Source organism: Aphis gossypii, chromosome 2 (genome assembly GCF_020184175.1).
Source record: "Aphis gossypii isolate Hap1 chromosome 2, ASM2018417v2, whole genome shotgun sequence".
NCBI classification, from domain to species: domain Eukaryota; kingdom Metazoa; phylum Arthropoda; class Insecta; order Hemiptera; family Aphididae; genus Aphis; species Aphis gossypii.
In genome coordinates, this window is record NC_065531.1 from 79,421,537 (window position 1) to 79,448,671 (window position 27,135).

General features: G+C 32.5%; 1 protein-coding gene across 1 annotated transcript; it reads right to left on the reverse strand.

Moving 5' to 3' along the window:
- Nucleotides 1-1,048: 1,048 nt before the first annotated feature.
- Nucleotides 1,049-21,994, reverse strand: LOC114122749 (uncharacterized protein DDB_G0292186-like). The gene is made up of 5 exons (XM_050199996.1): nt 21,789-21,994; nt 4,813-4,908; nt 4,538-4,695; nt 4,307-4,442; nt 1,049-4,069 (listed from the first exon to the last, which is right to left on the reverse strand). Exons 2-5 carry the CDS (start codon nt 4,871-4,873, stop codon nt 2,076-2,078), a joined length of 2,349 nt encoding a protein of 782 aa, XP_050055953.1. The 5' UTR covers nt 4,874-4,908; nt 21,789-21,994; the 3' UTR covers nt 1,049-2,075.
- Between the last annotated feature and the right edge of the window lie 5,141 nt (nt 21,995-27,135).

The window sequence follows — 27,135 nt, forward strand, 5'->3', positions numbered from 1 at the left end:
AAATAATTAGTTATACTATTTGTACAATATTATGCTATTACATAAGCAGGAGACACAAATAACTGAAGTATATTCTGATTTTAATCAAATCCTATAACTTATCATTATTTAGTATTTTAGTGGTTTGTTGAAAAATATAAAAATATTTTTAAAATTAAATTAATTCAAGTACCTATATAATATATGTATATAATATATAAATTAAAGGAAGATGGGAGTTTGCAATCGAATATAATTTAAAAGTGAAATAAAAAATTGATATAATAACTTATTATTAAAAAGAAATTCATGAATAATTAGGCTTAATACAACACCTAAAAAAATTAAAGAGCTCTATGGGTACCTAAAGGTAAATATATTTTAAAAACAATTATTTTGCAATCAAATATATAATGAAGTATATTTTTATTTATTAATCATTTTTATTTTTTTAGTTTTACGAAATTATTGGAATTGTCAATATTATTTACGACGATTGCATTATTGATTATTGGAACAGAACATACATAATATGATGTATTTAGTAATTAACAGTGTCCATTAATGACAAGTTTCGTGTATTCTTATTTAAAAACTATGATCATATTAAAGTTCTACTTGCTAAAATCGCGAAGAATTCGAAATAGCTTTAGAAAATAACATTATTAATTGTTATTATCTTGTAATTTTCGAAATATAAATTGTAAAACATGAAACACTCCATTTTGACTAAAATTAGGTATTATATCTCATACACAATGTAATTTTCAAAATATTCATAACAATTCTAAACTTTTTTAAGCATTTAATAATATTACATTTTTAAAATATCTTCCCGAACATTTTTTCCAGGTATTTAAAATTTTTAAAAACCAATATATTATGACATAATTATACCCATGCTATAAAATTTTAATAATAGTTAATACACTGAATATCCCTTAAATAATCAGATTTTGTATTTGTATCTCATAACAGTTATACCTAGAGGATATTTTTTTGTCGTGCTCAAAATCATGTGACACAAAAATTCAAGGAAATGGTCAGTACAAAAAATTAATTCTAAAAGTATAGGAAAGAATAATTTTATTTCTAAATTACAAAACATTCGTACAAAAATCAAATGTATTTATTATTTTAAATATTAATTAACAATAGGTTGTAAGGCTAATATCTTTACAATGACACTCTATACGAATGAATTATTATATATAAAAAAAAAATCAACTTTGTTCTTAAACAAAACAGATATTTTAAATTTAATTTTAACATCGCTTAATTATAAATGTTGTCAGAAATTTAATGATTAATTATAAATAAGAATACATGTTATAAAAGTTTTTCAGCTTTTGCTGTTGCACGGCGATGACTTTTTTTTATTTTTATTTTTATTTTTTTTAAGTATTCACTGTATTTCATTCATATTTTTCTACATTGATTTACTTTGATTTTTTGTTTATTTTTGTCCATAGTTCCAAGAAAAATACGATAAAAATAATATTTCGATTGAAATTAATTATATAAGTTAACAGTCATTTGAAAAAAAAATATAAATATATATATAAGAATATATATTCTGAATTTCGAAAAAAAAAAACAATACCTATAAAGGTAACATTTGTCACGCGCTACCAAATTTACTGCCATATACAGGCGAGTTTCGATTGTTAGCTATATAACTGGACGCAATAAACCATCCATTACTACAGTCATGCCAATCAGGACCTGTTGAGTATTGAAATTGGCACTTGAAAATTACCGATAGTTCAAGAAGTTCTTACGGGATAGTGCGAAATTAGTACTTTTATAAGACTTGTTGGGCTTCTTGGAAGTTGTTCAGTCGAACTTCCCAAGTCTGTTCAAAACCTACGTTTAACCGACGGGTCGTGATATGACAACGTCGTAGAGTTGATTGGCACTGAAGAATTTGCATCGCGCGGTTAAAAAATATATACGATTATAACGTAATTTAATTTTTAATTTTATAATATTATATTATAGACGTAAACCTACGATTTATTTACAAAAAACTTACACATTAAAGGCTTTTGAAAGTTTGTTTTGGGGAGGGATGGGGGCTTATTTTATAATTTTGCTTAAAAGTTTTTCGAGTTGTGAATTCTGGAAAAGTCTTCATGCACCACATCGGTGTAATCGTTATGGTTGCTGTCGTCGTAGTACGCATAATCGTACGACGAGTCCTTGTCTTTGGTGACAGCTTTTTTGGCACTACCGCTCGGCCCTGCGGTCACAAAAGCGGTGGTTGAGCTTGCGGTGACAAACTGCGTTGTCGAAGAGGGCTGTTGTGTAGTGAAAGGCCTCGGCTTTTGCGTAGTCGGCGCTGGTACGATGACAGTAGACTTGGCTACTCCACCATCCAACTTGTTAAAACTAAAGCCGACCGACAGCGTTGCATTTATCGACTTAGGCTTTGGCTGGATAAGGGCGTTGAGTTCGCTAGGCCTCAGATTCGTGCTATGCGCTGTCTTCAGTGTTTCGCCTGCCTCCTCGTTTGTACTTTGGTGATAGCTGTTGTACGGATCAAACTTCGCCTTGAAGTCTTTAGAGAAGTGCTCGGTGGTGGACTGGAATAGTGGTTGCTGGGATGACTGTTGCTGTTGCTGTTGTTGTTGGAACGAGTTTCCAACGTTGTATGGTGTCGACGACTGGAAAACGTTTGTGGTCTGTTGATATGCAATCGGTGACGACGGTTGATACGAGTTGTACTTTTGAGTTGTAGGAGTTACAGTCTGGAAATTATTAGCCGGTTGGAAAGTGTTGGTTTGCTGGAAATTGTTGGCCGGTTGGAAAGTATTGACTTGCTGGAAATTGTTGGCTGGTTGGAAAGTGCTAGCTTGCTGGAAGTTATTGGGTTGCTGAAAGTTATTGGCTTGCTGGAAGTTATTAGATTGCTGGAAGTTATTGGCTTGCTGGAAATTATTAGCTTGCTGGAAATTGTTGGATTGTTGGAAATTGTTAGGTTGCTGGAAATTATTAGCTTGATGGAAATTGTTGGGTTGTTGGAAATTGTTTCCTGGCTGGAACGTGTTACTACCCTGTTGTTGGAAGGTGTTAGTTGTCGGATTTTGATTGTATTTTTGTGTCGTCGTGAAGATTTTATCAGACTGGAAATTTGTCGGATTTAAGTTTTGCGTGGTTGAAGAATAAGTAGTTTTGTCTGATTGGAAGCCTTGATTGTAATTGATGATGTTTTGTTGGACATTTTGAGCTTGATCGTTAGCCTGACGGAACGCGTTATTTGTCTGGAAGTTGTTGGTTGGAGGTGTTACATTGATTCGAGCTGACTGGAAACCACCGTTGTTGTTGTTGTTGTTTGCTGGTGCGATGCGCAGGAAATCATTATTTTTTGGACGGTTATTTTGTTGCACGGCGTTGGATAACTGTGTAGTCTGATAAGTATTGTCAACGGTAGCGACAGTCACGGTTGGTTGGCCACGGTATGTATTACCGGTCGATGGAGAGAACGTTGTGGACTGGATGACGGTGGCGGGCTTAGCTACTTTTTGATTGTCAAACTCGTCAGCTTTGGTCTGTTTGTCTAAATACGTCTTGTAGTTTACACGACCGCGGTCCTTGCTACGGTACGTGGTGGGCTTGTAATTCGGCTGCCTGATCGTGCTTGTGCTGGCGATAGTTGTGGCGGCGGCAGTGGTTCCGGTGATGCCGGAAGCTGTGCTCGGAGCACTCGTTGTGGAGTCGACAGGTTTCTTTCCCGTCAACAGTTTTCTGAATGGCGCTTTAGTGTTTTTCTTTGGTACGTCTTTAGATGAAACAACTATCCGACTATCGTCGTAGTCGTCTGGGTTCTCGATGCCCCTGTTCTTATTGCTGAAGAAATTTCCAGAGCTACTGCCCCTCAAGAGGTCTTGTTGCAGCCGGCTATCCGTAGCATCGCTCCTCTGCAAGTAGTAGTCATCATCGTTCTCAGATACAGCGTTGTTAACAGGAGCGGATAATGAAGGCTTCCTGGGACTGGATTGTGGTCGGGCCGCTACGTTCGGTGACGCGCTGGATGGACCCAACGGTATTGGTGTAGCTTTACCCGTTGTGGCTTTAGCTCCGTTGAAACCTGTATGGACATTTATAGATTAGTATTCTAAATTGGTTAAAAACAATTAGTCAACTTTTGAAACTTCTTTGTAACCAAACGCAAATAGAAATTTTGTTAAGACAAAACTTTAATACTTAAACATAATATGTTATGGTTGTTTTATTGTATTTATCAACTACAAATTAATTTCAATGCATAATGTATTATAGTAACAAATAAAGTTAAATCGATTTTTATCTACGAATATCAACTTACCGAGTTTGTACAAGTCGAAATTGTCGCTATAATACAACGTGGCTGCTTCGCAGTCAATGTTATACCAGTCGTCGCAGATCTGATTTTCTTGGTCGAACGCCGTGTTGTTCGGGCATAAGAACCGGAAATCTTGAACCTATTACAAACGAGATATTATAGTTGATCGATTTTTCGTAAGCCACTACGGTATTTAGCATTGATAAGAGTACAAACAAAATGCGATTTACTCACTCCAGTTCCGACGACGTTCACGCAAACGTGGAACATTTGACAAGACGTTTCGGGGTCTGCGTAATATCCACCCACGATTTTATCTTTGCAGCTGAAACTGGTCGGCGGCATTTCATTTTGCTGATAATTTGGTGGTTTTCTCTGACCATACACCCCACCTATATGTGTAAAAAACAAGTTCACCCAAGTATTTTAATAAAATAGATTTGTTACGTGATATTAGACTATAACGGTTTTTATATTTAATATTATAGTATCGTAAAAATAATATTTACAGGCGAACAGCGTGAGGAACGTCCAGATCTTGATGGCCGTCATCGTATTATCGGACAACATGATGTATATATTTCTATTTTATCAATATATAGTATCTGAAACACGTAAAAATAAAACAGCAGATGAATTATTGTACGTAAAAAGGTGAAAGGTAAAGCGCCACCGCTGTGTCCGTGCGTAATATATTATTACTATACGACACCGCCAACGGGTTGAGGATGTAATTTTTTTATTATCATTTATTATCGTTTTATATTATTTAAACGTTTTACCCATATTATAACCATAATGTGACTCGCGCTGAACCCCGATAGCGATTACAAGTGTCGTAATATTATATATTATACGGTACATGGTGCGACGCACGAGACGAATTGCCGCCGCAATACTCGTTTATGAATATAATTACGTATAAATAAATAATATAATATGTTTCATTTTCAGAGAGGATCGAACAGCCGTCGATTATAATTGCATAACAATAGAACCGGAGTGGCTGCCATTATATAACATATCAGCGCGTGTCTTCTTTGATAAACGCAGCATCGACGTGTGACTGTCGTGTTGTACCATCAAGGCGTATAAAAATACTCCTACGTTTTTCGTATTGTTTTTATCTGTTACGATTGCATCATCGATCGTTAATCGTTGTGGTGGTCGTCGTCGTCGTAGTCATCGGAGCTTTCACCTTTTGAACAACATCCGTACCGAAAGTTCGCGAGCGTGCGTCAGGCGATGAATCGAAAAGCGCAGAATAAAAAAATCAAATAGCTACGCTGTGGGAAATATCGCATTTCAAATGTCATGGCCGTCCGGTACGCACCTAAGTATAATATAATACAATACGTTATATAGATGCGCGTAATAATCGTCGCGAAACTGGTTTATGAGGATTATGAATAGAAAGAACACGGAGAAGATGCTAAAACACCAATGAAAAATTAGTAAATATAACACGCGATCATTGATCGTGTGATCCGAGCCGAGTCATCGTTTCCGACAGATTTACTAGCTATATCCGCTAAATATACGGTCCGTGCACATTCCGCGTACGGTCGATATAGGCAGAAGGTCGATTCGTAGGTATTTAGATCCTCCGCAAAATTTCCAGAACGAAATTGCGAATAGAATGTATAGAATCGTCGTCACAATTAATATTATATAATAATATGCGTAGCCTGGAGATCTAGTTATCGATCGGAAAGCACCCGTCGTCGCCGTCGACGGAGAGAAGAAAAGATCGTCACGACGAGCGGATCGCGGGCGGGCGTCTCCTATATAGTACCGTGAGAACGTTCGCGTCAGTCACGAACCCGACCCCCTCCCCCAGGGTCACCGAGCTCAGGACCCGCCGCAGGAATGAAATCCTTCGAGGTAATATTTTACAATAATAGCTCCCACAATGGTATTTGTATGTTATTTCGTCGTCTCGAGTCGTCACCGAACGATTTGAAATTGCCCAGTACCGGACTAGCGGATTTCACACCACTGCGGTTAAATGTCTTTAAAATACCATAAAATGGATAACAATAATATTATTTTCACAACCATACCTTAATGATTTATTCGTCGGATCGAACAAAATATATACATGTGACGATCAGATAATTATTTCTCAATAACTGTACATGTTATTTTAACTGTAATATATACATTAATTATAATACGCCCTTCACAACTATAACGACGAATCAGAAAGTGCACTTCGATGCATTTAGAAAATAATTTGAGGGATATTGAATGGTTTCTTCACTACATTTTTTCTTACGTTACTAATCTAAACGAGATAATAATATAGTATGGATTATAGCTGTAAGAATAAATAGTAACATTGTTGTACATTATTGAACTCGGAACACATTATTATATACATAATCATATAAATATATTTAGTTATACGCGTAATTTTTTATTTTAATCAAAAATAAGATTAAACGTGATGATATTAAAATAATAAACAGGCATTATTGCGATGAGAAGTTTTACTGAAAAGGATAAAAAAAAAATGGAAAAACATTCCCTCGCATAACCTTCGTGTTTATATTTTATACACGAGATCTAGTCGTCGGCTGTTGAAATCAAATAATACAATAATTGGCCAACTCGAGCACGAGTGCGTTATTGTTTATTACAATAACTGCTGCAGAGTCAAGAATAAAATACATATTAATATATTATAATAACGTTTCTACAAAAGCCGCCTTCTATTATAACAAACGTAAGAGCGTGCTTAAAAAATAATATCAGTGTGTTTAAAAATCAATATATATATATTATACTTATAAACATTATAACTATACCAGCTACACATATATATATATATATATATATTGACATATGATACCGAGTGTCAGTATGACAAGAATGTAATTTATGATCGTATTGTACGGATATGTATATAATGAATGATAAAAGAGACTGTCTGATTTACTCGTGATCGCTGTATGGTTATTATGATTGTAAGTATATTAATATGAGTGTTACCTATTTAAATAAATAGAAACGACCCGCTGTACCCGCAAATTTATCAACGACATTCTACTTGAGGTGTTATAATAATTAGTGTGGGTACAGCCTTTTTAATTCAATATAGAATAATACGTATTTTATACTATATATGTTATCACTTAAATCGATATTTATATTTGTAACACGATCAATGTAAGTAATATTTAGCTAATATTATGTGAATTTTTATTTTGTAAGACGATGCGTCATAATGCATTTACTTAGCGTCTGATCGTCAGAGTAGATCGGTAGAAAACGAAAGAACGTCTACATGGAATTTGATCGATCGTTTAGGCCACATCGTAGTGTTAGATCAAACGGATTAAATGATTTAAGGAATTACGCGTCTATGGTCGTCGCCGAAATCGAGAATTAATAAAAACTATCATTCATATAGGAGGTGCATATATCCTCGAGAGTCTTTAATTTTAAATCGAAAATGGAATCGATGGTTCCTGAATATATTATATTCCCCTCTCCAAAAAAAAATTCTTGTGTAGGTACTAAAATGTATTATTATTATTTATTATTATAGTTCAATATCATAATAAGTATAATAAAGCCAATGCATTGTTATCGTTGGTTATATAAAGTTTGTTAATTATTGTCATCGTATATAATATATTATGTTCAATCGCACGAGAATTTTATTTTAATATTTTTTTGGCTCCATAGATGATTGTTCACGTGCGAGACGCGCACATGTGTCGTACTCTGCACGCATATGTATTATTATTATAATTTTATATCATAAATGATATACATATATAGCGTATACACAGCTATAACTATTGCCGCAATATCTGAAGTTTGCCACCGTCACAGATGCACTTTCACCTGCCTTGCGTCGCCATGTCTAATGACGCTGTGATAATATTATAATGTACAGTGGTCGTTCGAATAATATATAATTTATTTTTAATTTTTATCAGCGCTGTTGTAGGAGTCAATAAGTTTTGAACTATCGGAGCGCCCACGTTTGCGAGATTAAAGTAAAGAGTATATAATATAATAAAACGAAATTATACGACACGGCTATATAATAATAATGTACGGCGGCGGTGTTTGGCAATTATTATTATTATTACGTCTTACGATTAGTTATGGTATAGGACCGTATCGATCCGCGAGCATATTCAATCGTATACAATAACGTAAATATTAGTATACATTTAATAATTATTATTTTACTAGCTACTTTTAAGGATTGGAATTTTTTATTTCGCGATTATTGGAACGTCCCTAGGCAAAGAACGTAATATATATAAACTATATACGAGAAGTATAGGTATATACAAAAATTACAAATGGACAGCGAGCTGTAATGAAATTAACGCATTTTTAATGTTTTCTTTAAAATGATTTTGAAATCAATAATTTGATCAGTTTTAACATTATTACCACTATTGCTAGTATAAAATTCTGTTTTACATATTTTTGGAAGTTTTAAAGCATATACTACATTTTTTTTATTATTGTATAAAATATTCAAATTCACACCCCTGATAAAATAATATATGTGCATATTATATTTTTCCTACTCTTACCACCGAGCGCCGCATTGAATGAAATATATACACGATTTGGAATATTAAAGTCGATTAAACCTTACACCTATAACCTATATTAGTGCGATGCGGTCATCATAAACTGGTCGACCGTTTGGTATTTATAATTACAGCGATGACCGATGGCGCGGGTGACTTTAACGCGTGTCGTTACCTAAGCGTTTATATGCGTATATTATGCGTTTCGTCACGTATTAGTTCGAGGTATAAAAACGTGTTGTTAACATACATTTTTTCCGAATAATTGACGAATTTGATTTTATAATTCTTTTCGTTGAAATATATATATATAATATATGTATTATAAGTATCTACCGTAACAGTATTATGTATATAGGTACAGCTGATTTCATCTGTGTATGGATTACGATTATATAGCGCGTCTGCAATAAAACGAGTATGATGGCTTATGAAATAAATCGTGAAGTGTTAGGTATATTTGTTTTTTCTTTAATTTCGTAATTCTACGAATGCGGTTTTATTTGATAATAATTATCTTATCGAATCACTTTACAATAGAATAAAGTAGAGAAAAAACAGAAATAAAATAAAAACGCCCTGAAATATAATATTATAGATATTCGTCGATAAAATAAAATAGGTTCCAACGATCAAAGTTCATGGTTAGTATTATTAGTATATACTACATAGGTAGTAATTCAAAGGTATTCAAATAAACGGACGTAACACGATTGCGCACTTTTCACCTTTTTATATTTGAGAAAATACAATACGATTGCGCACCTATTACCTTTTTTTCTTTGAGCAAACACAAATATTTAAATAAATATAAATTCAAAAATGTATCAACATTAATAATAACGTTATATGTATAGTCAAAAAAAAATATGGTATCCAGTGGCCGTAGCAATTGTGTATAGGTATTATAGATATATTATACTGTATGCGGGTTTCTTAAGCTATAATAATATTAAAATAATGAGATTTGTTTTTACTATACGTATTGTATTACGTTATAATTATTAATATTGGCAAATATTTTGAATCGATATTTATTTAAATATTTGTGTTTGCCCAAAGAAAAAAGATTAAAGGTGAACAATCGTGTTGTATTTTGAATTCTCTCAAACAAAAAAAGATAAAAAAAAAAAGTGTGCAATCGTGTTGCATCGAAAATTAACAAAGTTGGTATTTTTAAATTGATATAATGTCTATGTTCCTAATATAATATGTCTATTAATGTTAATATAATAAGCCGTTGACATACCTACTACGCTTATCATCGAATATTTTGAAACAAAATAATAGTAATTGAATAAGTTACAGTTAACTAATATAATACATTTGATGTGCTTAAGTTGACCGATTCGTTCAGAAATAAATCGATTTGAACCAAACGTGATAAAAATATACGATTTATACACCGTATTCTAATAAATTATTGTTTAGTGTCAACAAAAACAGATCTTGAGATTATTATACAACATTATACTATTACTATTAATTTCTATGGACCATACTCTCACTCGTTATCAAACGGACAGACAGACTTAATCAGAAATAACTGACTATGATTGATAGTGGTCGACCTGTACGTGGTCATAGGTAATTCTAACCTTTCTCCAAAAAACAACGTCGAGAGTGTACTTACGTCTGAGAGTGTACCGAAGAACTCTAAAGTATAGTCCGGTTGCTCATTAATTCTATACGTCATAATATAAGTGTGTTTATATACACACTCTACAGAACAAAACAATAATTGTAATGTCGAAATAACGAGTTTTTTTATAACGATAAGCAAACATAATTTATTGTTTTGTTGAGATAATTCATAAAAACGTATTATCTGGATCAAGAATTAACATATTAAAAAAAAACCACGATCAATATAATCTATATTAGATGAATATTTAATAATGGTCAATGATCGAGTAAACTGTTTGATTTTAGTAGTCGAAATAGTATAGGTTCTGATAGATTATTAAAATTTAACCAATTAATAATATATGTTATTTTTAATAGACTATTATAATAATCTGTAGGTGTATTCAAGATCAGTCTATTTAACAAAAAACTTCAGGGACCAAAAATAGTACTCGATGAGATGTTAGGTGATTTAAAACAAAGAAAACTAACTACGATTGAGAAAAACTAAAACCATCTATGATCCACCCGCAGTGGTGTGGGACGAGTTGGTCAAACGGTCGGAAGTTCTTCCGCCAATTTGGAAGTCCACTCAGGACCGCACACTGAAGTATATTATGTAGCTATAAAGGCGCATGAAGTCAGGCTATAGTGACTAGCTAGCGTCGTCGTCGCCGGATCACCAGGGCACGACGACCGGCGGCGGGAAAACGGCGCGCGCGAACTAGCACGAAAACTCGTCACTTTCACCGCAACAATAAACGCGGGGCGCGCGCGTGTGTGAACCGCTCCGCGGAAGGTGGAAAACGGATGGCACTTTAAACGAGCGCAAATTACGAAATCCGCCGGGTCCGATTACCCAACTATACGAGTTCCCACATTAAGAACGGAGATGATCCGACCGGCGGCGGTGCAAGGACTCGACCGCGCTTTAAGTAGGCCGCATACCTTCAGCTATGTACAATATAATAATATTATTGTAATAACATGTACATCGTACATAGCCTTCGTATACCGGGGCCGCCGCCGCCGTCTCGATATCATTCTGATAACATTATTTTTATTTTTTGTGATTATCACAATCCGAACATCGTTATACATATACTAATACACATTACATTACGTTTCAAAAACGAGGTAAATATAAATACAAAATTATTTTTGTTGTACAATCATTCTTTATATATTTTGTGTACACGCCGTCTAAACTCTTAACCTTTCCGCCCGAAATCACGACGAAGACGAACGACGACTACGACGACACCGTATAATTATTATTACAATAATGTGTAAGCGTATTTTATAATAATATATAATATTACATTTTATATAAGCGTACATTACATGCCCGTGCACATCTATATCAAGGCCGGTCACGTGCAACGATAACTCGCCCGAAACCAGTGAAACGAATCATCATCGCCATTATGTTGACGACGAAGACGATACAAATAATGTCCGATGGTCCATTGTTTCGTACGTCTCTCCTAATACGTATTGTAATACCGTCTCGCATTTTTTTTCGTGTACACAATAATATTACTGTAATACCTATTTAATATTCACCAAATCCGTCGTCTCGGTCGCGTACATATTAATATAATAATAATAATTTATACGATAATGCGATCATTGTTATATGCGTCGGCTGAAATATCTTGGTATAAGATATAGAATGAGTCCGGATATCAGACGGTTGGGCGTTATTGCGTTAAAATAATATTATGTAGTATTAATTATTTTTCGAGAATTTTAAATTCGAGCTGGTGCGAAAACTTGCAACGCGTTCTTGTATGAAATATTTTATATATTATTATACAGCGCATATGTCATTGATCGCAGAAAGTTGTCCCTGTATGTTTGCACGCGGCCCGCGAGGTCGATCGACTCGAAAACACTGTCATCGTGTAGATACCTCGAAGTGTCTCAGTATTACTCATTATTATGATATATAAATGTACACCGGAGAGTATACAATAATATCGCGGTATTATAACACTAACCTATATATTATATTATTATTACTGTTATTATAATTATCATTATATTCGTTAATGGTGGTGCCGGTGGGCGGAGGTTCACGAACGCGGTGGCTTTCGTGTCGGCAGCGCGTGTGATGCAGTGCAAGATGCGTTCTTAAAATTGAAAAAAAATAATAATAAACTCGTTTAAATTTTCACAAGGACTTGTGTTTCTTGGATGCCGTGACCTCTGATCTCGGACCGCGGGTGATACGTTTTTCGATCCCGAGCACGCGTCGTAATTATATCACGACACGGCACATGGCGGGGTTCGTGTCGTATACGATTATGTCTGTTTTTATTCGTAGAACGAATGCGCATTTTTTATCCCTCGTCGTTATTATTATTATTGTATGAATTTTTTTTTAAGATTAATCGAGTATTCATGTATCAATAACTTGCTAATTACAATATAGCTGAGTAAACAGGTGTACCTATTATCATTATTCAAATTCGAATAATCGCGTGTTACCTATTTTACCTGAATTTTTGTGTCTCGACATTTTTTAAGCATTGGAAAAAAAAATCGAACGATTTTTTGTGCGCACGTATACATTTTTATGTACACGCGTGGAGGAAATCGTTTCAAAATTGATTTTTTCAGTATTATGAGTATTGTATTAGTATTTTTGATTCGAATCATGCGTTGCATCGTCACGCTTATAGTACCTATAACTGTCTCAAACTGAACATTTTCCGGCTCTTATTGTTGTGGAATTTAAAATAATGTTGGTGTATATAAATTACCAAGCAACAGTTAACGATAATTTATACTCAATGTCTCGATGTTTAAACTTGCTGCAGTCCGATTTCCGTTCGTCACGCGGAACCGCGCCGTAATGACGTTGTATAGGTACCTACATTGTTATCGTTTCCGATCGGAAATGCCAATCGCGAGTTAAACGGCCAATGTTTTGCTTTGGTTGCCTTTTACGTATAGATAGGCGTGTTTGAGCGAGAGGGAAAGTCTGTGCGTGGTTGTTTCAGTTGACGTCATACTCTTTTACTGTATACATATTTAAAAGAATTATGTAGATACCCATAAAATATAATATGTAATGTTGGTGTAAAATGCGTTCGTTTTCATTGCGAATCAAAAGATAGGTACTGTGTTTGGCGAACACAATAATAGAAATATTTTTAATTAATTAGACCTATTTTTAAGACTAACATAACGAACTAAGTTCCTGTTTTATTATCATGGTGCGTATCTATATTATTTGTACAACTATTTTATGAACGTGAAAACTGGAAAAGTAATAGGTACACAATATGTGATAGCATCGGTTTGCGCTGAAAAGTAAAATTAACTTCGAAATTATTCGTTTGTTTTCCTTATATTAAACTTTTTATAATATTATAGACTGTGCAGTCTCATAAACATACCTCGCTAATAAAATAACATCGAGATGTACTGGATAAAAGTGAACCGTTTTGTATTTCAGTGAATGGAATAATTATGAAGGGAGGGATCAACAGTTACTGTAAAAGTTCTGTGGCAAGTCACGGGTGGTGATGGACGGTAATGGCGGTGGCCGGGGAGAAAGGAAGGCCAACTAAATCCTGTCGTCGTTTACGGATACGGCCGCGATGATGACATACGACCCGACAGTCACGAAGATGACAATCGGTCTTCTAATTAGCGATCACTAACGAACCGCTGAATGTTCGGATGCGAGACGTTAATATGGTTGTAGTCAAAAAGTTCTGGTATCTATAGGTATCTTATGTGTAATATTATTACCATGTATGATAAACTGATAATGAAAATGAATGCATCTACAAACGTTCATAAGTAATTTTAAAACCTAAAAAGCTAACCTCTTATGACGCGTTTAGGACAAAAATAATTTGTAAATGTTATTACCCTGTAATAACTATATTATAATATAGGAATCTAATTCGTTTTTTTAAATCTTATGTTAACTGTTATAACTTATAACTATTAACTAATATTATAATTACAATTTCAAACGAGAGGAAAGATATCGTGATTGGACTATCAGGGTGCGCGATAAGTCATCAGCGGGACAAGTTAAACATAGTATTTGATCATCATAGTATAAAACAATATTAAGTCAAAAATTATAATATAATAATATATGCAATGCCTGTGCAAGCTATTATATGTAATATACGTCAATTTGTTTTTGATATGGCGTATACAGTTGCGTAACACAAAATAACGTTTTATAATAGGCACACTAATTTTGGAAATCTATTCCGAACTCCCGGTGTATTCGTATAGATCGTACGGTATGATATACGTAGCTCAGCTTCTACAGTGAGTGGGATTGTATATATTACATTATTGCTGATTACGTACATTTCGAAACGACGATGGTCAGATATATGAAAAATTAAAATGACGACGGATCGGGCACAATATTTATATACTTTTATATAGGTATATTCTTATATTCGATTTTTATCTGGACGTGCGCGTCGGCTAGTTGTCGGTGGTGGATGGAGGGGAAGAGAATTGTTGGCATTATAGTCACTTCTACACTACGCGGCTGTGGTTTTCTAAGTCGCAGAAAGGTTAATGCCGTCGTAAACCCATCATTTTTTTCTTATATTTATATTTTTCTTTTCATTATTAATGATTATTTGATTTGAATTCGATTATAAATTGTACATAAATACATATTTCCCTCTTGCAGCGGCGCGTATTATATAAATCACGGTTATTCGTAATTCAAAAGTATGCTCGCACTACACCAATTCGAAAGCGACATCGATATTATTCGAGCATTAACAGAAGTGTTGAATAATAGTATAAAATATATACCTACTTACATTTCATGTTTGAAGAAAAAGGCAAAAAATTTAACTCTCCACAATATACATTACAAAGTCCGTTTAAATACTTTTTTGAATTTCCATATTACCATACGTATGATCACGAAGATCGTTTGCAAAAATTCAATTATACTTATAAATTTTTCATAATGTGCAGTCTACATATTATACTTAAAGTTTTATTGTGCGATTTTTATTGTTATTATGTATTATAATATTATTATATTATGTTGTAGGCATACAGTTCTCACGGTTAGTCGTGTCGCGTTGTAAAGACAAACTATACATAGTAACTATATTGTTTCGTTTACACTCGTTATCGTACATAAAATATAAGTGGACATTACGTAGACTGGTCATAAAAAGCAAAAAATATATATATTATGTGGGTGCTTTGAGATGATCGGTGAAACTATGGTTATTTCGCGTATTATATATACTGATCGCATTAGCGTGTTGCCGCTGCACAGATTACACGTTGCCAGGCTAGTTAATCGTTACGATGGTCGAACGAGACCTGCTACAATATACGGTCTAACGATCTCTATCGTGTGACAGTACCAGAATTCTGCAGAAGTAAAAAGAGTAAAAAAAGAACTCGTAACGTAGAAAATACTTGAACGGCTGTCATAATTTAAAATATGACGATCGTGATACGTCGTATAATCCCAGCTTTTATGTGTGAGAGCAAAACCTTGAACATTTTTTGATTCCTTATGCCTATGTATCGTACATTTTACACGTATAGTAATTCAAAAGATATGAAAACACGATGTTTTTTAATATGGATATATATTATTTAAAACACACGGACGCAAAGTCATCGGTACTCAGCTCGTGTTGTGACGCTGCTATTATTGCTCTCTAATCGTGAACTTCCAACCACCGACGCCGTTTCCCGACCCACCGCGTCCCGATGCCGATCGGAATGTTCTGAACCTATTCGTTTACGTAATAATAAAAATTGACGCACGCGCACACACAGGTATTATATTATATATTATGGGTACAATCGTCGTCGTCGACGCCGTCTTCTTCATTCTCCTTCCGCGCGCGGTTGCGACCTTTGCCCCGATGACTTTCGATTTCGTCTCTCACTCCGATCCGATTTGGCTCCTCCGGCGAAAACGTGTGACCGACTAGTTACACACCAACAACGCGCATATAAAAATAATAATTTTTTCGCTAGTACAGTATGCATATTATAATGATAATAATATATGTAACCTACAGGTGACGAACCGCGATATTAATAGCAACCGCGCGTTTGACCCAGAGCCGTGACCCTTCCCCACCGAGCAAGCTAACCGATACCGTCAGCCATCCGACAACTAGTGTATACATACATATTATAATATTATTATATACCTCGAATACGCACTCACGGTTTACATGTATATACATATAAAAATATAAAGGTTCACAATATAATAATATAGGAGACTCGCTTTCTCTTATTTTCCTCTAATGACTGCCGTCCGCGCGCGTCTTTCCGGAAGAAAGTACCTATATATACAATATTGTTATTATTATGCGCGTATGCGGCACATGTGTGTTCCGATGTAACACGAAAAACACGAACGGACTAAAAAAAAAAAAAAAAAAAAATCAAAAACCGTCGAGTCACCTGTTGCTGCCGCCACCATTAACGCGTAATTAATATAATGCTTTCGGACGAGTCATTTTAGAGAATTCCACTACGTTTCACCAAACTGATGATAATATTATTATTGTGTACCATATGCGCACGTTCGACAGCGGCTGACATACGGAGCTTTGAAATAAGATGAATGTTTCGCGCGTATTTAGCTTTGAAAAAAAAAATAATTACACATGGATACAATATTGTTTGTATATTTCGCGAATCCGATTTGAAAGTCAGACGGAAATGCGTACAAATTCCTAGCGCCCAACAAGCTGTAAAATATATATATATATTATTATTATTATACTAATAAATTGTTCATTATTACACGGAAACGTGTTTTACTGTATTTTTATTAGAGACGTCGCCACGTCGGTATCGTAGCAGTATGTAATACGTAATATAAATGATAACACGTCCTTTTCCATTGAGTAATAATATTATTTTTTCGCCGTGCGTTGTCTTTTCACACGCTTTCCGTGTGATTTACGAGCTCGAGACCGTTTGTATAATACTCTTATGTATTAATGGCTTATAATATTTTAATAATTAATAATTTTATCCGTATGTTTTATAATGTGTCTACATAACAGTGTACCTAATTTACCCCCCGTGCGTTTCTTTTAAGCCTATGGCACATATTTATAAATAGTTAAATGAACTAATAACTATGCTTTTTTAAATTTATTACCTATATTATAACCTTACTTTTGTCTTATTTGAATTAGTTAACACAATATCGATTAGGAATCAGGGGTGGTCAAACTTTTTTTAGTCACGATCTACTAAAATATACTTCACCTTTGAGGACCGACTTTCATAGAAATTTTTTTTTATTATTGAATGACTATAATTATTAAAAAAAAAACATATAGGATGCGTGGCCCTAAAAATAAATTCTAACATGATCGACTTTAAAATTGTCCGCGATCGACTGTTTGGCCGCCCCTGGTTTAGATTTTTTATGTTATGAAAAAATACCAACATTCATGATGAGCACTTTCTCACTATAATAAATTAGTTATAAGTCGCTCATATAGACAATATAAAGTTTAAATAGTAATAACACGAAATGAAAAAATACGAGATGAGCAATTTTGAGGCTATATTATCATAAATCCATCACGGACATAGACGACTAATTTTTAACGCTGACACGATATCCTCTTAAATAAGCGCACAATAATTCATACCCCACACGCGTTTCGTATAATATTATAATATTATTTATAACGTTCACGCGTACCGCCCATCCGTCGGCAAGGACGACACCGCAAACTCTTACCGACTTTTCGACAGTGATGGTCGTACCTGGTATCATAATACTGCGTGTTGTGTACTCGTAATAATAATATTAACATATGTACACAGACGTTAAACCCATACCTTAACAATGATAATGTATTTTACATTTGTATTCGTTAATTCTGTTGTACGTGGGTCAAATGTGTTATATTATATCATTAAAGAAACAATGGGATTCGGCAGCACCCTCGAATCTTTAAACGCGCATGGACCTAGCGAAGAGAAAGTATAAATGAATATCAGTTGAATTTTAACGTCATCGATTATTACGATTTTGGTCTTGTGGACAAGACTGAGAATTAATTCACATTCCAGTGTTTTTTTTTGTCCTAAGTCTTAACAACTAACATGTTTCTTTCTTATATACTTTAAATAACATTTTAACCTAGCTTTATTGCTATTGCATATCGTGATGAATTGAGTTATTTTCGTACATATTGTACCCTATTCCCCAGTCACATCAATAATATTTGTTTAACTATTATTTTCCGAAAACAATTTATTATTTGTAAATGCCAGATGGTTACCATCATTTATATAATATAGCTACTTGTCGATGAATATATTCAGATAAAAAAATCTAAGCCATTGTCGGAATGTTATCATTAAACACAGAACTATAGTGCTTAAAACGATACAATTATTATTTACCTATAAGGAAAAATCTGATTTTGATGATTTTGTACAAAATATTTTTTTATTGATTTTTAGTTATTTTGATCATACAATTTAACTTAGGTCTTTTAAATTTTAAACTGAATGTTTATAACACGTATAATGTATATTATTACTATGATTTTAAAACATATATTTTGTAAATTTTAAATTATTTTAAATTATTTATACAAAAACGTCTACTTTAGTATTAGACTGAATGCCTACAGGAACACTATAAATTCGGCCCTCAGATGGAAATGTTATGGACCTTCACTACTATTTTAACACCATTTTGTAGTCTATTTTACTACGAATCCAGCATTACGATATTACATTTGTGTTACAAATCGCGTTGATTCGGATAATTATTATAATGTATACAATGCACCTATTCTACTCGATGATGAACTCAGCCATGGTATTATTCATGTATTCATATAGCCAGAAATTAAACGAACATATTTACAACGTTTGTACTAAGTATTGTTAAAGCTGCAATGAGATTACAACACGTGAATATTAAAATAATATTTAGGTGAAATTATCTCTACAGATTACGGTCATATTATATGTATACATACAAATAGACCTACGAGCTGGCATGTGTACATAGGTATTTGATGCGTAAAATATAATTTGGTTTCTGCCGTTCGACTCCGAACAATATAATATAATATTATTATGTTACATTATAGAAGAAAACCCGACTCGGTTGCTATCGAAAAAAATAATTTATTATTGTCTTAATTCGTTCTGACGAAATGACTATATGCGTTCGCTCATTGTTCGTTTTAAATACACACACAGGTTGCTCACACATTTAAATACGAACGACCGCGATGCCTCGATCGTGTTATGTAAACGCGTGATCTGTAGTACCTATATGTTTGGGTAATCTTCAAACTAGTTCCATTATATTCGAATTAATCAAACAGGAAACGATTGCGCGGACGAAGAAGACGGCCACCGCTATTGGAATATTACACACAAACATAATATATTTTACATAATTATTTATCTCGCGCATCGATAAAACGACTATTTAAAAATAAAAATAATCTGAGTTCGTAAAGAACCGTGTATTGATAACATTTAAACATTATATATAATCAAAGTAAGTTTATGTCACACATTTGTAAATAATAATAAATCCCGGGTATAATAATAATAATTCTACGTGTTTACACAATCTATACAGGTATATTTACCGTCACTCAAACACTTCAAAGATTTAAAAATATACAAGCTATTCGAAAAGGAGATAAGTACTTGTTTAAAGAAAATTGACAGTCATATAAAGCCGTAGTCTTAACCTTCGTAAAGATTTCAAATTAAAAAAAAAAAAAAAAACGTGTATTTATTGAAAATGTGTTTTTATAATATTGAAAATTACTAGTTTTTCTTGTATACGTATCAGAGCGAACAGTCTACCTCCTTCATACATATTCAATAACTATATAGTAGATAAGTAATACAATAATAAATGCGCATCGTATGTCTTTCTGTCGGCTACTGGAATGCGATCGATAAAAAATTCATTAGATATCAATGGACGATGAATTCCGCGGTCGAATTAAATAATTAGTGATGATAGTATTAAAATATAGTATAGCAACGTGACGAAGCGATGAATCATTTACGTTCTCACGCTACGATGGTTTTTAAAAATATGAGCGTCCAAAAACTAAAAATCGTGTTTTTTTCGTCTTTTCTACTATCGCGGCAAAGAGTGTATAGTCAACGCGTGGCGTCGTATTATAATATTATTATAGTGCACCGTCATCTGGTGCAGATTTATAGTTGACATTTGTATATACGCGGAATCGAATTACGTATTCTCATCACGCTGATGAGCCGTCGGACCGGTATACGCATATTATAATATTAACGTAATTTTTACAATATAATATTTATCGTACCCATCCCATACACCGCATGCAATATAAGTTAGTAATATATAATATATTATATTGTCATCAGAAATATTATTCACGGGAGACACCAGTAACCACTAACCAGTGTCCTACAGTATATCATGGTACATATTAATTATGGTTATTGGTCGTATTACGTGATACTCTCACGGTTTTCCTAAATTATGTATATTAAATTATTTTGTGCGTATGTGTATACTGTAATAATAATGTACGACGACGACTATTGTAACCGTCGATAAAAAATTATGCAACAAGTCTCCTTTTGCTATGCGTCGTAATAATAACGGTCGCGTATATAGATGCAACGGACGTTGTACACAAAAAAAAATATAATAAAACGATGAGTTATGTGTACAAAATGATGCTAATGTATACAAGTTTCAAGTTTGTTACCTATATTAAACGAACAGGTTATTATTATTTTTTTTTGCGACAAGTATACTTATAACGATGTATAAACCGATAAGACTCTCGCGCAGACCGAACGAATTTTACCCATATATTATTATAGTCTGTTATTGTTTGTTAGCACAGAATTCAAAATCGAATTGAAAAAAACATTAAATAGTGATCACTTGTATTATTCTTACGACGACGCTGTACGAATCGTATGCAAAATAATGTACTTGTATTGGACTCGAAAAAAATGTAATAGAATTATATTATATTATTATATAATATTTTGAAGAAAAATTAATATTTTCTATTCTATAGACAGGGTGGTGTTATTATATTTTGTTTAATCGATTTATAAATGAAAAATTGTTTTTCTAATATTATAATATAATTTAAAATTTAAATATATTTATTGTTTTAAAATTTCAAAAGGTTTTAGTTAAATATGTATTTATATTATATTAATCGATAGGTAATAATAAAAATAATATTAGTAGTATAATATTATAATGTTGTCTGAATTCGATTTACCTGTGTGATTCCTTTTAGCGTGTGCAGCAGTGCATTTGTAAACTCACCCGGCAGCGCGCACGTACTGAAGATCGTTCGGGTAAAAGTGATGATGAGCAGCAGCAAAGGGTTCCTTCTGTTTCTTCTTCTTCTCCTCCTCGCCGACAGACACTATTATGGTTCCACCACTCTCAGCGGCGGCGGCGGGGCCGAGTCCTCGTGCCGCGACCTATCTCAAAACACGACCGTCTCCGACATCGTAACGATTGTGTTGAACGCTATTAAAATAATTTCGTTTTCGCTTTTTTCCCATATGCCAACAGCGGGCGCCGCCGTTACCTAATAACAATAATAGTAATAATATTATATGAACATCGTCTGCGACCGAAGTATCCGAAGAATGTGGTGTGAACGTGTCTAATCGAAGACCAACCGAGGTATATGCTGCACTGTTGCCTGTCAGGTATATACTGAACACAGGCACTGTCAATTTGTGCGCTGATTATTGTTGTACGCGTGTACTTTTCTATGGGAAATCGTAAAAGTTCAGATCGCGATCGCACGCGAATGTTGTCGTCATCATAGCTCCACTATAATATCACATCGTGGCGTAGAAATCCGATAGATAATTTATCATTTCGAATCGTATCGGACATAACGTGTATTACGCATGTTATTCTTATTATATAGTTTTGTCTCTGTGAGAACTCGTATTATATATATATATTTAATAATATCTGTGTTCGCGTTATCGGTGGATTCGTAGTCTTGTTCGGACGCGCTTTCCAAACAGCACGATTCGGGTGTACACACTGTGAGCTTTTTTAAAAACAAAAGATTGTGGTACTATTACAACCGTACCACCCTATACAGATTTCGTTCTAAAATAATATTTAATTCTTTAATTCCAACTTTTTTTTTTTTTACTCTTAAAATCGATTGTGTGTGGATGAGCCTCATAACTCATAACGATTATATTTTCACATAGGAAAGTACAGGAACAAAAATGCCATTACAATTTTTTGTGGTTTATATAATATACATTACGATATTTTACATATTATTATAACATCATGCGATTTCGCTTTTAGTCGAGACCCAAAATAAGTATTTAATCAACGATTTATAGAATAAGTCTATATTATTTTCTAATAGATTGCCGTAGTAGGCATCGTGTTTTCAATTAGAGAAATGAATGAATAAGTAAGAGTTTTCTAGTGCTTTCGGTGATATTTAAGATTCACATATTCCTATTCTCGCTACACTGCATGGTTTTTAGATTGTCGTGATATTGGTTTTATTTTTATTACCTGACCGAAAATTTTTGTTAAAAATGTATATGTAATATGTATATTATTATATGATGTATTTATTATACTAATTCTATATCTTTATGGTTTATTTCATTATTTGTAAGTTCATATATACCATTCTTTCTGGTAAGCTGGTACAATATATTATAAATATAAATTATATAACAATACACATAAAAATTAATAATATACATAAATGTATCTGTAGTAGGTATGTCGGTATGTGTTTTACTTATAAGTTATAAATTATAGATACGCATTACAGTAAAGGCCAGCCAATCAAGTGGTATATTTATAGAATGCATATGTTTAAAAATATGAACAAAATATTAATTTGAACGATATCGAAAGCGACTAGCGTCAAATTATTATACTATAGTTAAATAACAATGCAATTTTTTCTTATAATATGTGGACGGTCTTTGAATCGAATATCTCTCATCATTACAACTATACTATAATATTATAGCATTCATTTACTGTGCAAACTTACACCCACGTTATATGTTATAAACATAATAGAAATTTTTTTTATGAATATTCCTAGGCTATTTTATTGTTGTCGCCACTCTCTATGATATTGAAATTAATTTCATATTGAATAATTTATTATAAAATCTACAGACAAGTATAATATCCCACGTATGTTTAGGTTATTAGTCTACAATACTAATACTACAAAAATATGGTTTTATGAAAATAAATTTACTTGAGTTAGTTAATGAATGTTAAGTAGTTTTTAGTCTTTAACAAATAGTTATTAGAACTTGACCATTCACAATTTACATATAGAGCTTAGTAGAAGACTTGGAATTGATCAGACAATATCTCATGATACTATTCGTGAAGTCGGAACCCTAATTCTACCGCAAATACCATAAAAATGTGTAGTATATATATTTTTTTTTACCAATGACGCAAATTATAACAAATTAGAGGCAAAAAATAACGCCAATTTAACCGACCGACCTACGTTTAATTATTAGAAACCATAAGTTATAAGTTAATTGTTTCCTATATATTATGTATTTAGCTTTAAAACAATAGCCCATTTTATTAAAAATGTATCGTACTATTCTTTATAATTGGCTATTGTAAAATGAAATGGTAAAAGTAATTATAATAATATGTTTGTATTACTAAATTATTAAGTCAAGACACTTTTATTTTATTTTATTATGTAAAACAATATTTTATTTTCAACCAATTATTCATGTACTTTATTAGACTTAATCGAAAAGTATAAACCACATAGAAATAGATTTGTATTATATCATAATTTCAATGCATAAATTATTTTTCAAATTAACTAAAAATAATTAGGATTTAAAATAAATAATTATTATGTTATTAAGTTAACTAAATAATTTAGTTTCAACTTTTTAACTATAATATGTAGTTAGGTACACAATTACAGTTTAATTATATTTAACTGTATTTAACTATATTTAATTTATACTTAAATTATATTTTATTTATATCCGTAAGAACCTTAACAATTCAAAAACTATTTCATATTTTAAATTATCTTCATCAACTCGAATGCATTTTTTTCGACTTTCTCGGGTTTCGAGTAGTAGACTTGCGTAAGTTCTACATACTCAATTAGCACATATACTACAGCACGTTTTAGGTACCTATTATAATATATTATGCATAATGCATTTATTGACGGACATGTAGAAGTTAGATTTGACTTTTTACATAGAATATAATGTGCATATATCTGTGCAGTTGCAGTGTAGGTTTTCTCCATACCGTACAATATATACCTACTTATTTTGTACATCATACAAAACGAGTATAGCGATTTATTATACACGGAACTCAGGAGTTGTAATCGACAACAGTCAGTAAACATATTATATTACGGTGTATAAAAGCTCATCGTGTACATGGCTAGTAACATCGTGGTGAAAATGCAAATAATTATTCGACGAAATCAATGGATGAGCGCCGCACACAAATATATCGTCATCGGACGACGACCACGTTTCTTCGAGAATTTATTAATATAATATGCGTACCTACAATCTACATAACTTGCGGCATCATTATATATATAAATATACATTTAGCCGGTATACATAACAATGTACATGTTACGTCGTTTCATCGCGAGAATTTCGAAATATCCGTCTTGCTACGCGAATGCATCCAATATAATATTGTTGCATTTATACATTTTTTTTGCATAGGTAATTTTGCGTATCCAAACGATTTATTGAATAATAATAAACCTATACTTTATGTTATACTATCGTAGCTAGATAGACACGCTCTCGGGACTAATCGTTATATTTTATTATATCGTCCATATCATTGTACAGGCAGTAGACACTATAGAAGTATATTTTATTACTACATTTGTATAGATGTTTACATATACATAATATATACTACAATAATTACCGACATAAGCTTCTATACTATAGTCTTACTGTCGTATATCTACTTATCATATTACTAGTCGAAATTTACAATCGAACAACACTCATTATTTAAAAATCTATTAAACATTCAAAAACAATTTACTAACTTTTTTCCTATCAAAATAAATCAACATTTTAAAAAAATTTAATATTTTAATAATTTTTTTACTTTTTTTAATTCTTACTTTTTTGAAAGGTAACATAAATTTTTTATTTCATATTATGAAGCAAAATATTTTTTTAAGTATTTCGATAAATAAAAATCGAAGTTTAGACGAGTAGTTAATAAATTATAACATAAGTATTTAAATTTTAAAGTTTTGGTAAGTGAAGAAGTAAACCAATATTTTGCCGGATGTACTTTGTACCTCTCTACCCCACTTACTTAAACTTGAAATACTTAAAATTCATTAAAAATTCGTCAGATTTTCGGTAATTTTGTATTGAAATACTACGAAAAATATTTCACTACAAAATATGAAATTAAAAATGTATTTTGTCGTTCGAAAATATAAAAAAATTAAAAAATTGTAACAATAAAATATATTATTTTTTTTTAATGTTGTTTTATTTTGACTGGAAATTAAGTAAAAATATGTTTTGAAATAATCATGAGTAATCGATGTATGAATCACATTGTATATTATTGTGCGGGTGAACTCAAAGTGAAAGAAAAATATGTATATAATAGTCTATACATAATATATATGAATCTATTATTTATTCATTTTTTCATAGAAATAATAACATAATATATAATATTGATGCATTTTCTGTGCAGATGAAATAAAAGGTTTTAATGAGCACACGATTTTATCGTAAAATGAAATTTAAGAGAACAATCGCGATGGTATTTAACTCGGAAATGCGTTCGCCATATGTATTATTTTAATAATATGTAGGTAAAAGTGATGTGTAGCTTACCTATCCCATTCCCATACATCCATATACAAGTATAAGTATATACATTATACATTATATACATATTACATATAATATATATTATATATTATTATATAGTAACATTATCCGCACTATCGGTGGTTTTGTTTCACACAAAAATATAAATAATTTTAAAACCCAACCAACTATACAACGCTATCGCACGTAATATTATAATATTATCATAATAACTACCTATATAGTGCAGTTATGCAGTAAATAAATGATTGCCGTGTTATAAGATTTTTGGATTCACATGCATAATATGATCGAGTGTTTGTGCATTATATATGTAATGATTAAATGATTAACCAAGATTACACATAGAGAATACCATATAATAAATACATTTTAGGAATAATGTATAGAAATAAAATAAAAACTTACATGTTGTATTACGTTGTGCGGAACCACGTGTAGTGTTCACATATAATTCGTTACCGCCTACCAGTTTTGCAATATTATAATATAGTATAGGGGATTTTATTAATTAATTAAAATTGTATCTTCAACGTCGATGATGAAACAACGTCCTATAATATGCTATAAGTAGCTGTGCTCAGGGCAGGATTTAAGAAGGGACTGAGTGGGATGCAACCCTGGCGCCTTCACTAAGTTGGGATCACCACAGTTTTGTAAGTAAAAAAAAGATATATATAATATGAAACTTAATTTTGTATT